At 35.6% G+C, this 21,070-nt stretch overlaps 2 protein-coding genes across 4 annotated transcripts in view; one reads left to right on the top strand and one right to left on the bottom strand.

Annotated features, from left to right (window-relative positions):
• IFT57 (intraflagellar transport 57) overlaps positions 1-17,686 on the top strand; it is a 70,170-nt gene extending 52,484 nt beyond the window's left edge. The window contains exons 7-11 of the mRNA XM_010386609.2: positions 10,311-10,382; positions 11,189-11,320; positions 12,672-12,734; positions 14,738-14,804; positions 15,827-17,686. Of these exons, the coding sequence (XP_010384911.1) occupies positions 10,311-10,382; positions 11,189-11,320; positions 12,672-12,734; positions 14,738-14,804; positions 15,827-16,005 (513 nt within the window). The 3' untranslated portion in view covers positions 16,006-17,686. The remainder of the gene's footprint in view (positions 1-10,310; positions 10,383-11,188; positions 11,321-12,671; positions 12,735-14,737; positions 14,805-15,826) is intronic.
• Positions 1-21,070, bottom strand: part of HHLA2 (HERV-H LTR-associating 2) — a 254,259-nt gene that overhangs the window by 200,403 nt on the left and 32,786 nt on the right. Inside the window, exon 4 of one of the 3 annotated variants that reach the window (XR_004060031.1) lies at positions 6,203-6,594. The exons of the other annotated variants lie outside the window; for them this stretch is intronic. The gene's annotated coding sequence lies outside the window, so the exon portion shown is untranslated. Of the gene's footprint in view, positions 1-6,202; positions 6,595-21,070 lie in introns of those variants that run through there. 3 annotated transcript variants of the gene reach the window in all.

The raw sequence follows: 21,070 nt of genomic DNA, 5'->3' as shown, positions 1-21,070 counted from the left end.
CAGTTTCACCATGAAGCATGATATTATCTTTATGTCTTGTAGAAATATCCTGTAGTAAATTAGGGAAGTTCCCTTTTGTTCCTTGTTTGCCAAGAGGTTTTGTCATGAAAAGACATTAAATTTTATTTCAAATAGTTTTTTTCTTCATCGATTGAAATGATTCATACAATTTGTCTCCTCTCCACCCCCGCCCCCCGCTTTGTGTTGAATTATATTGATTGATTTTTTTTGGTGTTAAACTAACCTTGCATTTTGGAATAAATGCAACTTGATTATGATATATTATCCTTATTACATATCGCTGGGCTTGATTTGCTAATATTTTAAGACTTTTATGTCTGTAATTACAAAAGGTATTGATCTGTAATTTTTGTTTGTTTTTAGGGATCTTTGTCAGGTTTGGGTATAATGTTATGCAGGTCTCATAAAACATGTTGGCAATTGCTCTCCGTGTTTTTCTGTTGTATAATAGAGTTTGTATAAGGTTGTTCATTATTAAATGTTTGGGAAGATAATGAAGCCATCTGGGGGCTGGATATTTTTTCTGATAACACTGATAATTACATATGTTTATCCTAAGAATGTTTTCAATTCATTTTTATTGCACTATTAATATATGAATAACCTTCTTGTAAGAATTCAGATATTACAAGCAAACTGAAGTCTCCCCTAACCATTATCCACTTAAAATTTTTAGGTATACTTTACTGCATTTTATCAAGGAAAATTATGTTATGATATAGTGGTCATTGCAACTTTGGGCTCTACCAATGGATTGACCTGTGTGAGTTTACAGTCTACTTAAAAATAGCTAAGTCTCAATTTCCTCATCTTAGTAGACTTTTTAAGAGAATTATATGTGTTGATGTACCAGTAGTGCTTAGCATAGTGCCTGACACATACTAAGCATTCCATGAATGTTAACATTATAAGTATCATTATTAGATTTAAAAAGATCCCTGGAGGGATGTGACTGTTGAGGTACTACTCCATACCCAAGGAAGGAGAGATTAAAAATTTCTAAGTAACTAAAGTAGATACCACAAAAGAAACTGTACTGAAGCTTTATGCATTTTGTTAGCAGGAGAGTCCTATAAATCCTTCTTTGAGACTTACTTATCCTTGTTTTAGTGATGATTCTAGCAAGGTTATTTTATCTGGATTGTCTGTCTGCAGAAGATTAGAAGCAGCAAGCGTCCCTAGTGTTCATGCTTTAGCAAAATAACCAGGATAATAAACATTCATTTAATGTGCAGACTTTGAATTGAGAGTTATAAGAACTTCCTGTGCTTCTTATTGAAATTGGGTAACAAATGGCCGGGTGCGGTGGCTCAAGCCTGTAATCCCAGCACTTTGGGAGGCCGAGACGGGCGGATCACGAGGTCAGGAGATCGAGACCATCCTGGCTAACACGGTGAAACCCCGTCTCTACTAAAAAAAAAAATACAAAAAGCTAGCCGGGCGAGGTGGCGGGCGCCTGTAGTCCCAGCTACTCGGGAGGCTGAGGGCAGGAGAATGGCGTAAACCCGGGAGGCGGAGCTTGCAGTGAGCTAAGATCCGGCCACTGCACTCCAGCCTGGGCGACAGAGCGAGACTCCGTCTCAAAAAAAAAAAAAAAAAAAAGAAAGAAAGGAAATGAAGGAGACTGCTTGATATAATAGAAAACCTATAAGAGAGAGAAAGGATACTTGGTTTCTTATTCATTTTGTGATTGGTGGTGTTAAAACATCACACAACCTCAATTTGTTACCCGATCTGTGAAATGGAGGTATAGGATTTCTTTCCCATACATTAGAGTGATCTTGAAAATCTCTAGAGAAAGTGAATTCTTTGTTGAAACAATGGCCTGAGAAAAATGCAGTTAGATGTCTTAAATGGAGCCTATAATCCCCCTTGTAAATAGTTTTATATTCACTAAAAGTGCAAAACAGAACATTGAATTAAGGTTTCACCGGTAATTATAATGGAATCGTAATTACCTTTATAATTGTGGGCAGTGAGAATAGGGAAGGGTAGAGTCAATGTCAGAATATAAGTAACGTTTTTGTTATGGGAAATGATTCAACACACATCAGAGCCTTGGAGCTCTGCTCTTGCTTTTTTGCAGGGAGAAGCAAAAAGTGCGAATAGACCTCCATGAACTGCTATGGTCAGTTGTGGTCTGGCGTGGATTTTTTCTGAGCATAGAAAAAGGCATCCCAGCACACGGGAAGGTGACTTCCTTGGCTTTTTTCTATCAATAATTCTTTAGCACTATGCCTCTCCACTCATAGAGTCATACTTTTTTTGAAAAAAAAGAGGGTTTGGTATTTTACAAGTTGTAAATTAATGAAACCTATACACAGATGTAAGTTCCATTTACCATCTCTAGCTGTAGCTCATGATTTAGTTTCTCTTTCTCCTGCAGTGTCAGAGAGAAGCTTTAAGCATTGAGTTGGAAATCTAGACAAAGAAAATGTCTCTGCATATGCAAAGGAAATCTTTCAGGTGTCATTGTGTTGAAGTAAAACCCAGAGATCCTTATAGTCTTGCAAGTCACCTTAACAGCTGCAACTAGATCTCATACTTTTTGATTTTATGGAGTACTATGAATCACCATCTCCAGATACTTCATCACAGTTTTTCAGTTTCTGAAGAAGGGAGATAGATAATGTTATAATTTAGTGCTAAAGAATTTGGAGTGGGAAGGGGCTCTATGGTTAGGTTGATACCTTTGCTATTTACCTGATAAGTGATAGCATTATACATGTGATTTCATATGAGAGGATTTTGAAAAATAGAAATTCTAAAGAAATGATGTACTATAGTATTAGTGTTCTCAATTCCATTGAGAGAGAAAATATGCAAAATTGAGTGAAATATTCATCTTCAATAGAGAGGAGAAATGATGCCAAATGAACACGTTAGAGCACTTTAGAATAGGTGACCAGTAGACCCCAGCAAGAACTTGATAAATAGCAAAAAGAATTATTGGTTTACCTTATAAATTCTTTGGTAGTTTATTTTATCTCCCAAAAAAGCATGATGTAGTATGTGGAAAACACACTGTTTTGAGATCACACTCTATTTTTCGGACATAAAACTTTGCCAAAGTCAATTAGCCTATCTGATTCTTAGTTTTTCTCACTATAAGATACATATATGTAGTTAATTTTTCTGCATAACAACCCCCAAATCACAGTGGCTTACAATAACACATTTATTTTCACGTACAATACATATCTGCTGATACCTGCTTCGGCTGCAGCTCTGCGCCAGCTAGGTTCTATGTTTCTTACTCTCAGACCCAGGCTGAAAGGATAGTCCCTATGTGGGGTATGCTTATTATTATCATGTCTGAAACAGCAAGAGAGCAGGGAAATGGATGCTTCTGACAGCTTCTGCACAATCCTGGCATAGACCGTGTCCACCATCATTCCACTGACTAAAGAGAACCACATAGTCAAGATCAGCATCAATGAAGCAAGAAAGTGTACTCGTCCCACAACCAGCCAGCAAATCTCATAACCCTCTTAAAGGGAAGGTAGAAGTATAAGAAGAGATGACAATATCTACTTAATGTCTCCAAACCTTTGTGAGTCTCAAATAAAGGAAGTCATATAAAAGTGCATTGTAATCTAATGGATTCTCTGCTAATGTAAGAATTACTCTTATCGTTGAACAGTTCCTTTTAATGTTATTTATTTCAGGGATCCAGATAGATTTCAAGTCCTTACATATCATTAAATCCCATTTCTTCTTCTTCATTTTGACACAAACCTTTGTAAAGCTTTTGACTATCTTAGTTGTATTAATAGTTTTTCAAAAGATATATATTTTGCCTTTTTATATTCATGTTTTTAAAATGCCACGGTTATAATCATTTATATTTATTTCCACTATAACTATATTAAACCCCTTTCAAGAACTTCTTGGGCATCTAGAAGGTTTTTGTCTTTTTTTTTCCTGATTATAAAAGTAATAAAATTTCCCTGTAGGAAATTTAGGAAATTCTGGAATAGTAAAGAAGAAATTTAAAAGTACCCATATTCAAATCCCTGTCTTAACACACACACACACATTCAAATATATGCAAATACTAATTTTTACTAAATTGGACACCTAATGAAAATACCTTTTTGAGACTGTATTTTCCACTTTAATGTATGTTATTAGTATGCATATTTGCTGTTCATTAAATATTTTTTGAGAACATGAATTTAACATTTTGATGTTTAGTATTACTGTATATAATATATATTATATATATTATATATATACTATATATATTATATATATACTGTATATAATATAATATATATATACTGTATATAATATATATAATACACATATATATATTATATATATATATGTGTATATGTATATACACACACATACACACACACACAGTCCCTGACTTACCATGGTTCAACTTAACAATTTTTCGACTTTACAGTGGTGCAAAAGTGATATTCATTCAGTAGAAACTATACTTTGAGTACCCAGAACTCCATTCTGGTTTTCAATTTCTGTACAATATTTAATAAATTACGTGAGATATTCACTATTTTATTATAAAGTAGGGTTTGTGTTAGATGGTTTTGCCCAGCTGAGGCTAATGTAAGCCTTTCAAGTACATTGAAGGTAAGCTAGACTAAGCTATGATGTTCGGAAAGTTAGGTGTATTACATGCAGTTTTGACTGGATATTTTTAGTTTATGATGGGTGTATCAGGTTGTACCCCATCTTAAGTTGAGAAGCAATTTTAATTATGAAGCCCAATAATAAACCCACCCCCAACTTGAGAACTAGACCATTACCACTTGAAGTTAGCTGTGTGCTCCTCTGCTGCTGCTTCTTCCCACCCTCAATAATCACTATCCTCAAGTTTGTGTACAGTGTCTTTTGTGTGTGTGTGTGCGCATATGTTTGTATCTCCAAACAGAGTATCACTGAGTTTTACTTGGTTTCCAGATTTATAAAAACAGTATCATATTGCATTATTTTTAGTAGTGGAATGAATATTACAAAATTAGTTTAAACTGTCCTCTGCTGTTAGATATTTAGTTTTCTGCTGTTTTACTTTTATCAAGAACTTGTACATTAATCTTTGTGTATTCCCAATTATTTCTGTGAGAACAATTTCTAAAATTAGGGTAAGAATACTTTTTTACTTTTTTTAACTTTATATCAGGAATGTGTCCATGTAGAAGGTTTTAATAAAACAAATATTGAGATTTGCCTCACAGGTAATTACAAATCATTGCTGGCCCATCAACACTTTAATGGGCTTTATAAATACATGAATGTCCCAGTAGCTTATCAAACTTAAGTGCAAACACAAATTGCTGGTATTTTTGACTTCCCTAAAATCTATGCTGTTCTTGTCACACTGTAGTATTAATATCCCCGCAGTTCCTCAGGCTGGAAACCTTAAAGACACATTCTCTCTACTATTCCACCTTCACTTCAGTCACCCCATGTGCGTACTTCCCTTTAGTCAGTCTTCAAGTTTTGCTCTTTCTGCCTCTACAATGTCCCTTGAATGCATCCCTTCCTTTCTATTCTCACAAGCACTGCTGTAATTCAGACCTGGCTAATCTATGTCATGTGAACTATTAGCCTCCTAACTGGGTCCCTACCTGCCTTCAGTCTCTTGCTTTTCTAATGAGTCCTTTACGCTGTTACTTTCTCAAAACACACTTATCTTTAAAACTGAAACCAAAAATATCTGATAGGTCCCCATTATCTACATAATAAAATCTGTACTCTTTAGTTGTTGTAAGAAAAGCCCTTGATCTAATTGAACCTCCCTCTCCAGCTTTATTTTCTTGTGATCCATCCTCCCGAGCCCACCCCAAGAACTTTGTGTTTTTCATGCTAGCCAGCCTTAGGCTGCTTGGTCGCCATGTATTTTCCTTGTTCATGTTACTCCCTCAGCCAAGAACTTGCTTCCTCCCCACATCTTTACAGCCTGTTGAAAAGCTACTCATCCTTCAAGGTTCCACAGAAATACCAACCCCTCCATGGAGTTTTACATCAGTGTACACTGTCATAGTTACACCTAGATGAGTCAGGCATGGTTGCTTCTCTCAAAATGTTTTAAATGTCAATACATGCAAAAATATATTTATAAATAATGCTGGGTAGAAATGGCAGAACACAAACTATTTTAACATATCCATTATAATAAAGCTATATATAAAAATATGTATTTGTATATGTATGTATGTATGCATTTTTCTAAATATATATGGAGAGAAACAGGCAAAGAGAAACAGAGACTGTTAGGAAGAGGGAAGCAATGTAAATACTTGAGCTTGGTGTTTATTAAGGCCTCTGAAATTCTTTTTGGAACCAGGCAGAATGAGTTCTTTTTCAAAAAAATTAATGATAATATAATGATGCATGTTAGGTTCACTTGCTTTCATAAAGATGCTAACTTGGGCTTCAGTAGGTTTCCATTTTGAGGCTTAGCCATTTTTGGTCCAGGTGCAGAAGGCCAGCCAGTTGTCCCTTCTCTCTATTCCAGTGTTGATTAGCTGACTTGGAGGGGCCTTGTTCTGTTGCCGACTCTGTGTAGTCATAGTCACGGGTGGTGAATAGTCACCTCAACTATAAAATGAAAATGTTACACTAGATGATTGTTAAGTAGAGGAATAGATCTTTAAGGTTCTTTTCAGCTCTCTAATTCTGAGATACTTTTTGCTCATGAAACAGAAAAATGTTTAAGGATAAAGGAAAGTGCTGATTTGTTTTCTACTCTAGCACCTTCACTATCAGGTAGCAGTTGCCCCTTTTTTTTACGTCAAACTGGCAGTATGTGTTGTGTGAAAATGACTACATTTGGCTTCTATGCAGGTGCAACAATAGCTATGTGGCCTTGGGTGTTCCCCTTGCTGTCACCAGGCCTCTGTTTGCTTATCTGTGAAATGACAAGATTGAGACTGGATGCTTTTTGAGGTTCTTTGCAGCTTTAATATATTGTAATTTTATAATTGGTACATTTGAAGTACCCAAGTAGTTTTTTACCCTGCAGTCACTAGGCCATTTCAAAGTCAAGTCATAGGTAGAATGGGACTATTCACAAAATATCCTTTTACTCACAAAATAGTGTAGATAGCAAAGTGGAGCATCAGGGTATGCAAACATATATGTGCGATGAAGAAATAGCCTAGTTGCATCACTTACTCTAACTTACTATATTTTTCTTTTACAATGGGTATTTCTCAATTTCTCTTTTAAAATTATTACTTTGTATTAAATAGGGAATCCTTTTCCCATTGTTTGTTTTTGTCAGGTTTGTTGAAGATCAGATGGTCATAGATGTGTGGTGTTATTTCTGAGGTCTCTATTCTGTTACATTGGTATATATATATCTGTTTTGGTACCAGTGCCATGCTGTTTTGGTTACTGTAGCCTTGTGTAGTGTGAAGTCAAATAGCGTGATGCCTCCAGCTTTGTTGTTTTTGCTTAGGATTTTTTTGGCTGTATGGATTGTTTTGTTTTGTTTTGTTTTGGCTTCATATGAAATTTAAAGTAGTTTTTTCTAATCTGGGAAGAAAGTCAATGGTAGTTTGATGGGAATAGCTTTGAATCTATAAATTACTTTGGGCAGTGTGTCCGTTTTCATGATATCGACTCGTCCTGTCCATGAGCATGGAATGTTTTTCCATTTGTTTGTGTCCTCTCTTATTTCCTTGAGCAGTGGTTTGTAGTTCTCCTTGAAGAGGTCCTCCACATCCCTTGTAAGTTGTATTCCTAGATATTTTATTTTATTTGTAGCACTTGTGAATAGAAGTTCACTCATGATTTGGCTCTCTACTTGTCTATTATTGGCATATAGGAATGCTTGTGAGTTTTGCACATTGATTTTGTATCCTGAGGCTTTGCTGAAATTGCTTATTAGCTTAAGGAGTTTTGGGACTGAGACATAAGGGTTTTCTAAATATACAATCATGTTATCTGCAAACAGAGACAATTTAACTTCTTCAGTTCCTATTTGAATACCCTTTATTTCTTCCTGTTGCCTGATTGCTTGGGCTAGAACTTCCAATACTATGTTGAATAGGAGTGGGGAGAGAGGGCATCCTTGTCTTTTGCCAGTTTTCAAAGGGAATGCTTCCAGCTTTTGCCCATTCAGTATGATATTGGCAATGAGTTTGTCATAAATAGCTCTTATTATTTTGAGATATGTTCCATCAATACCGAGTTTATTGAGAGTTTTTAGCATGAAAGAGTTGAATTTTATCAAAGGCCTTTTCTGCATCTATTGAGATAATCATGTGGTTTTTGTCATTGGTTCTGTTTATATGATGGATTACATTTATTGATTTGTGTATGTTGAACCAGCCTTGCATCCTGGGACTGAAACCGACTTGATCATGGTGGATAAGCTTTTTGATGTGCTGCTGGATTCGGTTTGCCAGTATTTTATTGAGGATTTTCACATTGATATTGATCAGGGATAAAACTGGCTACCCATATACAGAAAACAGAAACTGTACCCCTTCCTTACACCTTATACAAAAATTAGCTCAAGATGGTCTAAAGACTTAAATGTAAAACCTAAAACCACAGAAACGCAAGAAGAAAACCTAGGCAATACCATTCAGGACATAGGCATGGGCAAAGACTTCATGACTAAAACACCAAAAGCAATGTTAACAAAAGCCAAAATTGACAAATAGCCTCTAATTAAACTAAAGAGCTTCTGCATAGCAAAAGAAACTGTCATCCAAGTGAATAGGCAGCCTAGAGAATGGGAGAAAATTTTTGCAATCTATCCATCTGACAAAAGTCTAGTATCCAGAATCTACAAGGAGCTTAGACAAATTTCAAGAAAAAAAAAACATCAAAAAGTGGGCAAGGGATATGAACCGACACTTCTCAAAAGAAGACATGTATGTGGCCAAAAAACATGAAAAAAAGCTCATCACCACTGTTCATTAGAGCAATGCGAATCAAAACCACAATGAGATACCATCTCATGCCAGTTAGAGTAGTGATCAAAAAAGTCTGGAAACAACAGATGCTAGAGAGGATGTGGAGAGTAGGAACACTTTTACACTGTTGGTGGGAGTGTGGGAGTGTAAATTAGTTCAACCATTGTGGAAGACAGTGTGGCAATTCCTCAAGGATCTAGAACCAGAAATACCATTTGACCCAGCAGTCCCATTACTGGGTATATACCCAAAGGATTATAAGTCATTTTACTATAAAGACACATGCACATATATGTTTATTGCAACACTATTTACAATAGCAAAGACTTGGAACTAACCCAAATCTGCATCAATGATAGACTGGATAAAGAAAATATACACTGTGGAATACCATGCAGCCATAAAAAAGAATGAGTTCCTGTCCTTTGCAGGGACATGGATGAAGCTGGGAACCATCATTCTCAGCAAACTAACACAGGAACAGAAAGCCAAACACCACATGTTCTCACTCATAAGTGAGAGTTGAACAGTGAGAACGCATGGACACAGGGAGGGGAACATCACACACGAGGCCTGTTGGGGGATGGGGGATGGGGAGTGAGAGCAGTAGGACAAATACCTAATGCATGCAGGGCTTAAAACCTAGATGACAGGTTGATGGGTGCAGCAAACCACCATGGTACATGCATAGCTATGTAACAAACGTGCACATTCAGCACATGTATCCCAGAACTTAAAGTAAAATAAAATAAAATAAAAAATTATTACTTTGTAGTAAACTGAAATATTTTTAATATGTTTTGTAGGAAATTAAAATGTTGATGTAGATTTCAGATTTGCACACTAATTCAGATCAGTCTAATAGTAATAGATGATATTTTAAAATACATGAACTCCAATAATTATTATAAACTTCCTTTATTAAGAAAGAGACTCAAAAGGCTTCATGAAGATGAGGGCCCCATTTTCATTTCCAAGGGACAAACTAATCTTTGATATATGATATTTGAGTTCAGAATTGCTTTTGGCAAACGGAATTGTAACTGCTTAAACAAATCGTTCTTTTCTAGTAATTAGAATTTTTTTTTTTTCGTTTTGATGGGTAGTCATAAATATTAACCACCAGCAGTGCAGGAATAATTTGTATTTAAATTGTCAGACATCACTCTGTGAACATGTAAAATAATTTACATTTATTTAGAGCCTTTTATCCTAAAGTGCTCTACACATATTTCTTTATAATCTGATTGGAAGCTATAAATAGGACTCTCCCACCTGAAATAGGGCAGGAACCAAAGTAATTAAAGGTTACAACTTCACAAGAAGTAGGGGAAAGAAGGAAATGTAGTATTTTTTACATTATTTCTATGTGCTCTATGCCTGTAGGATTGGAGAATCCATGTTGACCAAATGCACCAGCACAAAAGTGGAATTGAGTCTGCTCTAAAGGAGACCAAGGTATATGAATTACTTTAGGTGAATCAATGTACATTTACTCATCTGTGGAACACCTGTTATAAGAGAACATGAAAGAAGAAAAAGACACAATTTTTGTCTTTAAGGAGCTTACTAATTGAATGTACCATATTACATTTCAACTGACCTTACATTTAAGCCAACTGAAGAAAGCTAACTTACATGTTAGTAAAAGCTATATATGTATATATATAAGATATATATGTATAATATATAGGTAATACATATATTAGAAACATTTCATCATTCTTTCCTCTCTGAATCTTAAGGGAGGAGAGAACACCAGGCCAGAAATGTCTAGAACTTACAGCCTCCGCAGGCTTGTTGCCCTGCCAGAAATAGGGACTTTGGAGAATGTCACAAAGAAGCAAAGCTAGACTGAGAAGTTATGTGTCCCAGGCTAGAGCTATAGGCTTAGGGATCTATTTCCAATTGGAATATTTCAGTCACCTTTGAATTGTGCTATAGGAAACTCATGTTATTCCCTTACCTACTTTGATTGTGAATGTTATATCATGCTAATTATAGTCACATAAATTTTATAGCATGTATAATGACAAATGAATTGACTAACACTGCCAGGTGCATTTTTATTCTAAAATTCTTCTAAGTGTGATTAAAATATTTCTCATCACAGACATTTTATGCTATTGAAAATTTCAAGGTGTCTTCTTTTGCACATGTAGTTGATTATTTGTAGAATGGATTGAGATTTAACCCATTTTTAACTATTTTTGAAAAAATATGTTTGTGAGTTCTTCTGTCTGCAAATTCCATGGAATTTCTAGGGATTTTTGGACAAACTCCATAATGAAATTACTAGGACTTTGGAAAAGATCGGCAGCCGAGAAAAGTACATCAACAATCAGCTTGAGAATTTGGTTCAAGAATATCGTGCAGCTCAAGCCCAGCTGAGTGAGGTAATTTAAGAATTATTTCCAGGGATTTATTCAAGTTAACAACCCTAAACCCTAAACTTGACACAATACTGTTCATTTGAGAATCATGAAATGCTTTTCATAAACAGCAAAACATCAATTTTCTGCCCACTTTAGGAAGCCAAGAGAGCCAAGTGAACTTATTTCCATTTTACATGTAATAGAAGTTGTTTTCTCCTAGAAGCCTTTAAATGCACGTCTTCATTTGATTTAAGTAAATGAAGGCATATGCTGTTGGGGGAACATAGCTTAAAACAGGAACAGAGTATCAGGACACCTGGTTTTGTTTCTAAGTCTGTTGTTAATTTACCATTGGCATAGGAGGAAGAATAGTATGCATTTACATGTGTCAAAGGAAAAAGACAGTCCTTGCCATTCTGGCTTACAACCACATAATAAGGAATGTGAAAGCAAGATGGATTCAGAGACAAGCAGTTTAATTAATAAAATGAGACAAATTTTTCATTCTTTCAAAGTTTTAGAATTTTAACCAAAAAATAAAATCACTAGACTTTGAAAGCACCAGTTCTTTGTCCCAGCAGTAGGGATCTAAAAGCTTTCCTTTGGGATTTATGCCCCCTGTTTTCTGATGTTAAAGAAGACTAGTAAGGACACTTGTAAACATCAGTCGAAGGCATATTTTTTGTCTTTAGCAAACAAATTTGAGAAAGAAAAAAGTAGAAATAAATTTGAGATATCTCTATACTTTCAGAAGTTCTCAAAGACCAAATAGAAATCTATACTTTTTGATTATATTATTTATTTAATATATTCCCTCATATACACAATTACTTATGAATATTTTAACTATCAAAATAATATAAAACACTCTGAAGCCACCATGTATTTGTCTAATATTAATATTATATAATTGATCGTTAGTTTCTAACATACTCCAATTGATTGTACTGTCTTACTGAATGTTAATCCTTATTAATTGGTGAGCTTCGTGCTCTACTTTGATTGATTTTTTGCTTTAGAACTGATTTTCTCTGCATAGCATGCAAATTAGATTGACCAAGAGCCGCTCTCCTAAACTGTTTAGGAATGACCAAGGACAGTTTTTACTGTGAACCATGCCCATGCAAGGTACACAGTCAGTTTATGAAGGTTAAGGTAGTTCATCATTTTGTAGTGCTTTAGTTAAATACATGGTGCCTATTAGGGACATAAAACGGCTACAGTTAAATGTCACTTTCACAAATGTATTCACAAACAAGGCGGGGGGGTTGTCATAAAATGACATGCAGAAATTGCAAACACAAAGAGGTCAGTCGTATTTAATCTGCTGCTGCTTTGTATTTGCCATTAAACAAAATGTTTTTCCTTTCAGGCAAAGGAGCGATACCAGCAGGGAAACGGAGGAGTAACGGAAAGAACCAGACTCCTCTCTGAGGTACACACCAGTGCTTTTGCCCTGCTTCTCACCTGTCAGCTGGGCCCCAGCCATTGAGAACCTACAGATGGTTTAACAATGCTAATTTCAGTTGCTTTCTGTGCCTTTAAATCATTTTCTTTAGGAAATCCCTAATTTTCCTATCACTGAATCAATAATTGATACATTTCTTGTTTCCACAAGATGCCTGAAGTTTCTGTGTTAAATTCAACAAAAAACCTGCTCATAATATTAGCACACTTACAATTTTCCTCAACATTTTTACATAATAATTATTATTAACATGGAGATGAATAGGTAAAGCACTGACTTAAGGAATCTATAACAAATTTTAACGTTAGTCTGCAAGATATAAGGTTTATTTTAGTGACTGTTATTGATAACTTGTGTGTGATCCTGAGTGTATTTCTCTGTCCACAATTAGGAGTGGCTTATAACCTCCTCCTTTAGGATATTTGAATAAAAATAAATAGTTGCATTTATTTTTATGATCTTGCAAGAGAGGCAGGACCTGATATATATTCCCATTTTTCAATGAAGAGCCAAAGGAGGAAAAAACCTTGGAAAAAGGCCCGTAGTTTATTTGGGACTAAAATCCAAGATGATCTTTGGTTACAATCCAGTATAATTGGAACAAACTTTGTTGTGACAGGAAAGAATTAAGCCTTTTTTATAGAAATTATTTGAGGAATAAAGTTATTTTAAAACACTAAAAATATTACATTAGAAATATTTAGACTCTAATCCTGTGGTGCTTCTAAGCAAATAAAACGGTATGTAGAAGTAAAGTATTCACTTATGTTAGGTAAATTAACACTTGAAAGGAGTCCAGGGAACCATTTACTTCTTTTGGAGTAGATAGTTATCCCCAGTTGTAACGTTTCAAGTGCCTGAAAAAATTAATTTGCTTTACTTGGATGAGCACTTTATTCCCAGGGAAGGTTTTACTCACCAGTATGATAAAAATAAAGCCTACTAAGTCACAATAATTATAGCTTAGTTGTAGATCATGTAAAATGTTTCAATTTCTTAAAGATGGTATTTTCTACTTATATTAATGCTGGTTTGGAATTTTGCTAATAATAGAGGCTATAGTAGTATAATCGCCAAATGGAGTACAGATAGGAACAAGTGTGACAGCAAAGTATGCCTCCTGGAGTTTGGAGTTCATGATTTGGATAAACCAATAAGAATATTCTTATACATAGCCATATGATATTAACATTTATTTTTTTATTTTTTTTGAGGCAGAGTCTTGCTCCGTCGCCCACGCTGGAGTGCAGTGGCGCGATCTCTGCTCACTGCAAGCTCCGCCTCCCGGGTTCACGCCATTTTCTTGCCTCAGCCTCCCCAGTAGCTGGGACTACAGGCACCCGCCACCGCGCCCGGCTACTTTTTTGTGTTTTTAGTAGAGACGGGGTTTCACCGTGTTAGCCAGGATGGTCTTGATTTCCTGACCTTGTGATCCGCCCGTCTCGGCCTCCCAAAGTGCTGGGATTACAGGCGTGAGCCACCGCGCCCGGCCGATGTAAACATTTTTTAGTGTCCTATAGAGGAAAAAGTGACATAATGTCTTATAGAACTATAATATTAAGAAAGATATCCAGAAAACCTTTAGAAATCTAAAATCTCTTTAGGATGTTTGTACTATTTTAATTAATAACCAATTGTTAGAGAATTTCAAAGTATATGCGATGAGCTAATTGCAAGGTTTGAGTGTCTAGTGACTAAAATAACTTTGATTGTGTTTAGTATATTGCAACATGAGAAAACGGACGTGGCGGCCATTTGGTGAAGTTTATCATTAGGAGCATTCTGAAAAACTGAAAAGCTTTGTATATCTGCATACTTTATCTTATTTGAATTATGTCCAAAATATTCCTAATGTCTGTATTTTTCTATATGTGTGGCTAATATCTAAATTACATTTTCTTAATACATAATTCAAAAATTTTGAAAGTTTATTAAAATGTAATGCTTATGAAAACTTGTTTTCATGAAAGGTTATGGAAGAATTAGAAAAGGTAAAACAAGAAATGGAAGAAAAGGGTAGCAGCATGACTGATGGTGGTAAGTACATGCTCATTTTAGGGAAAAAACTGAGCAAGAGAAAAATAGCTCTTCAAGAAACCTACTTAACAAAATAGTATAAATATATAAAACAAATCATTTGTTGCTTGTTTGAAGAGAGATTCATTGTGCAAAAATGTCTGATAATCAGCATACTGTTTGTCTTACAAATCAGCTGAGAAGGGTAGGCTTTTTTACTATAATTTAGAAGTTTTAAAAATTCAAACTGTTGATTCAAAGAGTGGGAAGTATTTAAATATGTACTTTGTTATGCCAATTTAAAAAATAATATTGTGTTCTGTTTTCATCAAATGAGCTTCACTTTTTCTATTTTATGTACAAAAGGGCACTAAGTATATGCCCAAATGACACTCAGGCAGTGATGTGATAACCCTTAATTTATTTTCCCTCCTCCCCAGTAGAACTGACTGGGCAGGGGTCAAATAGAGAAGAATTAATCATCCTCTGGTAATCGTCCTCCATTGTGAGCGGGTTACTTTGATATGGGCCAGTAGTGATTGCTGAAGGCTTTTCTATGCCCTAGAAAAATTTTCTAGAGTTCTATTGATATATACCGAATGATCTTGCAAAAGGGAATGTTTAGGATTTTTTTTTTTTTTTTTTTTTTTTTTTGCAATATGTTTTAAGTGGGCCTGTTATCTACATCTCAAAGATAATTCTCTCTTCCCCTTTTCCCCCTTTGTATTTCCTTTTCCTACAGACAAATATACTAGCTCATAAAATCATCTTGAACACATCCTTAAACACCTGTTTAGCAGCTCTTCCCCTAGAAAAGGAAGAAAGTTTAGTCTCAGTACATCAAATACTACATCATTTTTCATCCTAAAAAATCTCAGGTGCTTAAAATGCCACAGCAAAACTGTGTGAATGTCAGTAAGTTTTTGGCTATGTTTTTAACCCTATTTTTGACTTAAGACAAAGTGAGGAAAATGTCATACAATTCTGTAATACACTGATACTCCAAATGAACATTTTCATTTCATGTTATTTTCATTCTGCAGCTCCTTTGGTGAAGATTAAACAGAGCTTAACAAAACTGAAGCAAGAAACTGTAGAGATGGACATTAGAATTGGCATTGTGGAACACACACTACTCCAATCAAAGCTGAAGGAGAAGTCCAACCTGACTAGGAACATGCATGCCACAGTTATTCCAGAACCAGCAACAGGCTTTTATTAAAACGTACTGGTTTTCATGTTTCTGATTAGTTGGGTTTTTTATATCAGACTATATTTCATGTTGCATAGATTTCAAAACATAATTTTATGTTCAATAGGTTTTTTTTTACATGTACATACTCACATATTATATCATGGTGATTATGATGGTTAAAGCCTTTACACTGAATGTAATGTTTAATAAAGTAATTACAAATTCTCACTTTCTAAGGAGCTTTTACTAATCATTACCTGTGTTAAAGCTCCCACCTGGTGGCTTATTTTTCTTAGCATTCCTTGTGTAAGCCAAGGTATATGACCTATGTTTTCTGTAGATGCTGCTGCTGTCACAACATGGACTGCTGACACAGTCCTTTGCATCGTTCCACCTCTGCAGTGGTCATAAGTGCTTTGTGCCCAGAGGCCACTAAAGATGGGTAGGCAGGATTCTTTCCAAGAACCCAAACTACCTTTGCCTCAGCTTTATGGCTACCTAAAATTGCCACTTTTTTTAGGTTAAAAAAAAACTTCAGTATCCTCATTAACATTTGAAGTTTATTTCTTATGAATATTTCATGGCTAAAATGATTTTATAGGGAATCTATCTTCTAGGATCTAAGGCCACTAAATAGAAGGATAAATGAATGATGATAAGTCAGTTTTGTTTGACTCTGGTCTTAGAATGAAGAGAAGGTGCATATGCATGTCTCAATTTCTGATTTTTTCTGTGGTATCAGCTATACTAGGGAACCATTTTGTAGAAGAAGGAACGACGACAGGTTGCGTGAAGATCAGCCTCTAGTACTGATGATCTTTACTTATGCATCTTCCTGAGCAACTTTCTAGACTAGGATTTCTAAATTGGTGAAAAAAGCAGCATTAGAGTGCCAGACAGCACTGGGGAAAACTGGCCAGGGGAACGCAAAGCAGGAGACAGCCTGCATTATTTTTTTAAAATAATTTTCAAAAACAGTGGTAGTAAAATTCGATAAGACTGCTTTATGTTTAGGACAACAGAAATAATTTTAAAAAGTTATTTTTTACCCTAATACTTTTCTCCACTGAATATTGTTATTCTTGTCTTAGCTTTTACTTTCTAGATGTATCCTGCAACATGCTCACATACACGGATCTTTCCCTTTCCTTACTAGACCTCTCTTTAGTTTAAGATAAGTTTAGATAGGAGAAAGTTAGTGTATATAAACTACGCAAGAGGGTGACCATCAATACAATGACAAATAAGCCAGTTTATTTAATTTGTTAAGGAAAAAAAAAAAAAAAAAGAAGAAGGCAGAAAACCCACCATGGGAAAATAAGCATTTTTAAAAATCTGAAGTTGCTCTTTTCCGTTATGGTCTTTGGGAGGAGTCTAGTACAAAAACTGAAACATAACCTTTGGTCCTGGGAATTTATTTGCATGACTGTTGTCATGGCTAAGCAGTTTTTTTGATGAATTCAGTCATTGCAGAGAACACTTTTAGATAATCAGAACTTTCCTTAAAATGCATTTCTATCAGAAGCAAAGTACACCCTTTATTTATGCAAACATGTAAAAATCTAAAAATTCTTCCAATGAGTAGTATAAGCCTCCTATTTTTACCTCCTTCTCTGAAATGTTTCAGTTAACTCAGGTTGGCCTCTAGGCTCCTCCTCTCTTCCTATAGAACACTGTGCATACCTTGAATAAAGAGCCTGTTATACTATATTGTTATTTTCTTCTGTCCTACCTAATGAATTGAGCTACTTTAGGATAGTACAAAATCTTTTATTTCCATATTCCTTGCCAGGTGCCCAGCACATAGAAAGTGTCTAGTAAATGTATTAAGTTAGTAAATGTAGTAAATGCATGAGTAGATGACTGGCACTATGTGGATCCAGGATACCTTCTAGCTCCTATTCTATAGCATGAAGAGTTTAATGACATTAAGCCTGCATGCTTGGTATAGTTTCAAGAGAGTGATTAAAAACAATGAGTTCTTTTCCTATGGTATTGGATTAGAATTAGAAGCATCAGTATGAATTCATGGGTTTTTTAAAGTATGTATAGATTAATAGAAATATAGAAATATTTAAAATGTAGAAATACAGGCACGCACACACACACACACACACACACACACACACACACACACACATTTCCTAGTTCTATCCTCTGAGAGAGCTTAGTAGCAGTGACAGCCCAACTACAACTGTGGACACTCAGATCTTGATATCTAAATTCTCTTCTTTAAAAAAAAAAAAAGGAAGTCTTAGATTTCTGATTCCTGGGCTGCAACAGGAAAAGCACAAGGTGAGTCTAAAATACTTGCTCTGCCAGAAAGGAAGTACTCAAATAATGATGGGAAATATCTAAAGACACAGCAGATTGAGGGTTTACCATCGGCCAATCTGGGACAATTTGAGTATCAAAGTCAATCATCATAGTAATGAAGAGTAACACATGGAATAAGAAACCACGAGTCCACACAGATATAAATGAATGAATGAATAAATGGAGAGGTGAGGAAGGTCTTCCTGCTCATGTAAAAGGAATGCTGGATTTAGAAAATAACCACATGGCATCTACCATGGTAGTAATTGTTTAGGGCAAGACTCATCAATGGATGCTAAAATTAGTAGGTGAAAGTTTGATAGAAACAGGATATTTACATAGTCTTGAATTATGTAAGACACTTTACAAGGAAAAAGTTGTTCATAGTATAGAAACCTGGTAGATACCACTTTAGGTGATAGTAGTTAACATCACTAGTAATGGGACAAATAGAGACCAAAGGCCTGCTGAGAAGAGCACACACTTACATGGTTCCTGCTGAAAATGCATAACTTGAATCTACTCATGAAACATCAGATGAATCCAAACTGAGGGATTTGTACAAAATAGCCTATATTCCTCAAAAAATGTCATGAAAAACAAATACTAAGGAACAGTTCCGGAGCAAAGGAGACTAAAGAGATAAGACAGCTAGATGCAAGAGGAGATTCCAGATTGGACCCTGGGCCAGGAAAGGAAAAAATATATACATATGAATATTTTCAATGTGTCTGTGTATGTGTGTATGTGTATATATGTAACATATAGCATATATATGTGCACACACACACACATATATATATAATAAAGCAGTCATCCCCAACTTCTTCATGCAAGACTGTTTTTCCACTGACCAGGGGCAAGGGGACGGGGATGATTCCGGGCTGAAACTGTTCCACCTTAGATCGCCAGGCATTAGTCAGATTCTCAGAAGGAGCACACAAGCTGGATTCCTCGCGTGTGCAGTTCCCAATACGGTTCCCAGTCCTATGAGAATCTAATCATCTAATGCTGCTGATCTGACAGGAGGAAGAGCTCAGGCGGCATTGCTGGCTGGCCCGCTGCTCACCTCCTGCTGTGAGGTCCATTTCCTAACAGGCCAGGGACTGGGACTGGGACTGGTGCATGGCCTCAGGAGTTGGGGACCCCTGGTATAAAGGAAATTATTGGTGGAACAGGAAAATTTTGAAGACAGCCTGTGGATTGGATAATAGTATTAATGTTAATTTCTTGATATTTATGCTGTACATAAAAGAATATACTTTTAACAATGCACACATCTATTTGATTCTAAAGAGGCACCCTGTCACCAGCTTACTCTCAAATAGCTCAGGAAAAAAAAGGTATGTGTGTTTGTGTATTCATACATATACAGAGAGAAGGATAGTGAAAAAATGTGGGAAATTGCTAACATTTTGGGAATGTGGGAGCAGGAAATACTGAACTCAACTGTACTTTTAAAAACTTTTCTATAAATCTGAAATTATTTCAAAATAATAGTTGAAAAAATGATAGTTCTTAAAGATTATATGCTCTATATGGAAGTCAGTCTGTCCCTGAATCAAATAGCTAATCAACTTATTGAAATAGGATTTCACTTTCAATAAAATTCTGTGGTACATTGAACACAACTTTAATAATTTTATAGTCATTGGTTTGCTGGCCAAGTAGAACAATTTTTTGACAATTCTAAGGAAGTATTTTTCTACTGCCCTCTAATTTATCTAGGTCAGCACTTCCCATGAGTTTTACGCAAAAACAAAAGTTTGTGTAATCAAGGAAATTTGAGAATTGTTTCATTTTCTTCACAATTTCCTATCTACGCTGTGAATCTACAGTCAGCAAATGTCCCATTATTTTTTACAAATATATACGATCACCTCTCAGTATCCTTGGAAGATTGGTTCCAGGACCCCCGGAGGATACTGAAATGCATATATGCTCAAGTCCCTCATATACAATTTCTCAGCTCCCTTCCCCTCAATTTTTATTTCATCGGCTTGGGTAGAAATGAGGGGGGTGGGGTCAGAAATTTTAAAAAGCTTCTCATGTGCCTTTGATGCAGCTTACTTAAAAACCACTTTAGGGAGCCACCTATCTAGAATTTTTCCCTGGCTCTGTGTAAACAAAGCATCTTAGCTCAGAAGGGGTCTTTAAAGAGGATCTAAACTAGGGATTCTCAGTGTGGCCTGTGGATTGCCTTAACATTAGCCCTGCCTTGGCAGATTTTTAATAAATACCCTAGATGACTTAATACACACTGGACTTTAGGACATATTGATATTAAAAACTATCACTTAAATCAGAAAACCAAAGAGCAGGGTAACCAATTGCATGGTTTCCTAAATGGTTTTCAGTGTAGTTTGGAGCAGCCCTGTGAGAACTTCATGACCACAGCTGTCACCCACCTTGTCCCATCCATATTTCAAGTCAAGATTATACAGTCATGTTTTCATTCATGTCCAGTGACTTTTATCCTCCCTATGTGAAGATTTGTGTATAGAATACACTGGGAATCCAGACACCTTGATTCCAATCCCAAATTTGCTAGTAAACAGAAAAAAAAAAAAAAAAAAAAAAAAAAGACACTTTTTTTGTACTCACAGCACTTCTGACGCCAAATGTGTGAGGTTTTTTTTCACACCAACAACTAATTCTCCAGCTCTTTGAATACCAACTGAGTGTCCAACAATTCATTTCTGATACTAAGCATCCAGTGTTAGCACAGACCCGACTGATTAAGAGCTCAACCCCGCAAGACACTTTAGATACCAAT

Source organism: Rhinopithecus roxellana, chromosome 1, assembly GCF_007565055.1.
Source record: "Rhinopithecus roxellana isolate Shanxi Qingling chromosome 1, ASM756505v1, whole genome shotgun sequence".
Lineage (NCBI taxonomy): Eukaryota > Metazoa > Chordata > Mammalia > Primates > Cercopithecidae > Rhinopithecus > Rhinopithecus roxellana.
Note: the sequence above shows the minus strand (reverse complement) of the source record. Positions and strands in the feature narration are given on the sequence as shown.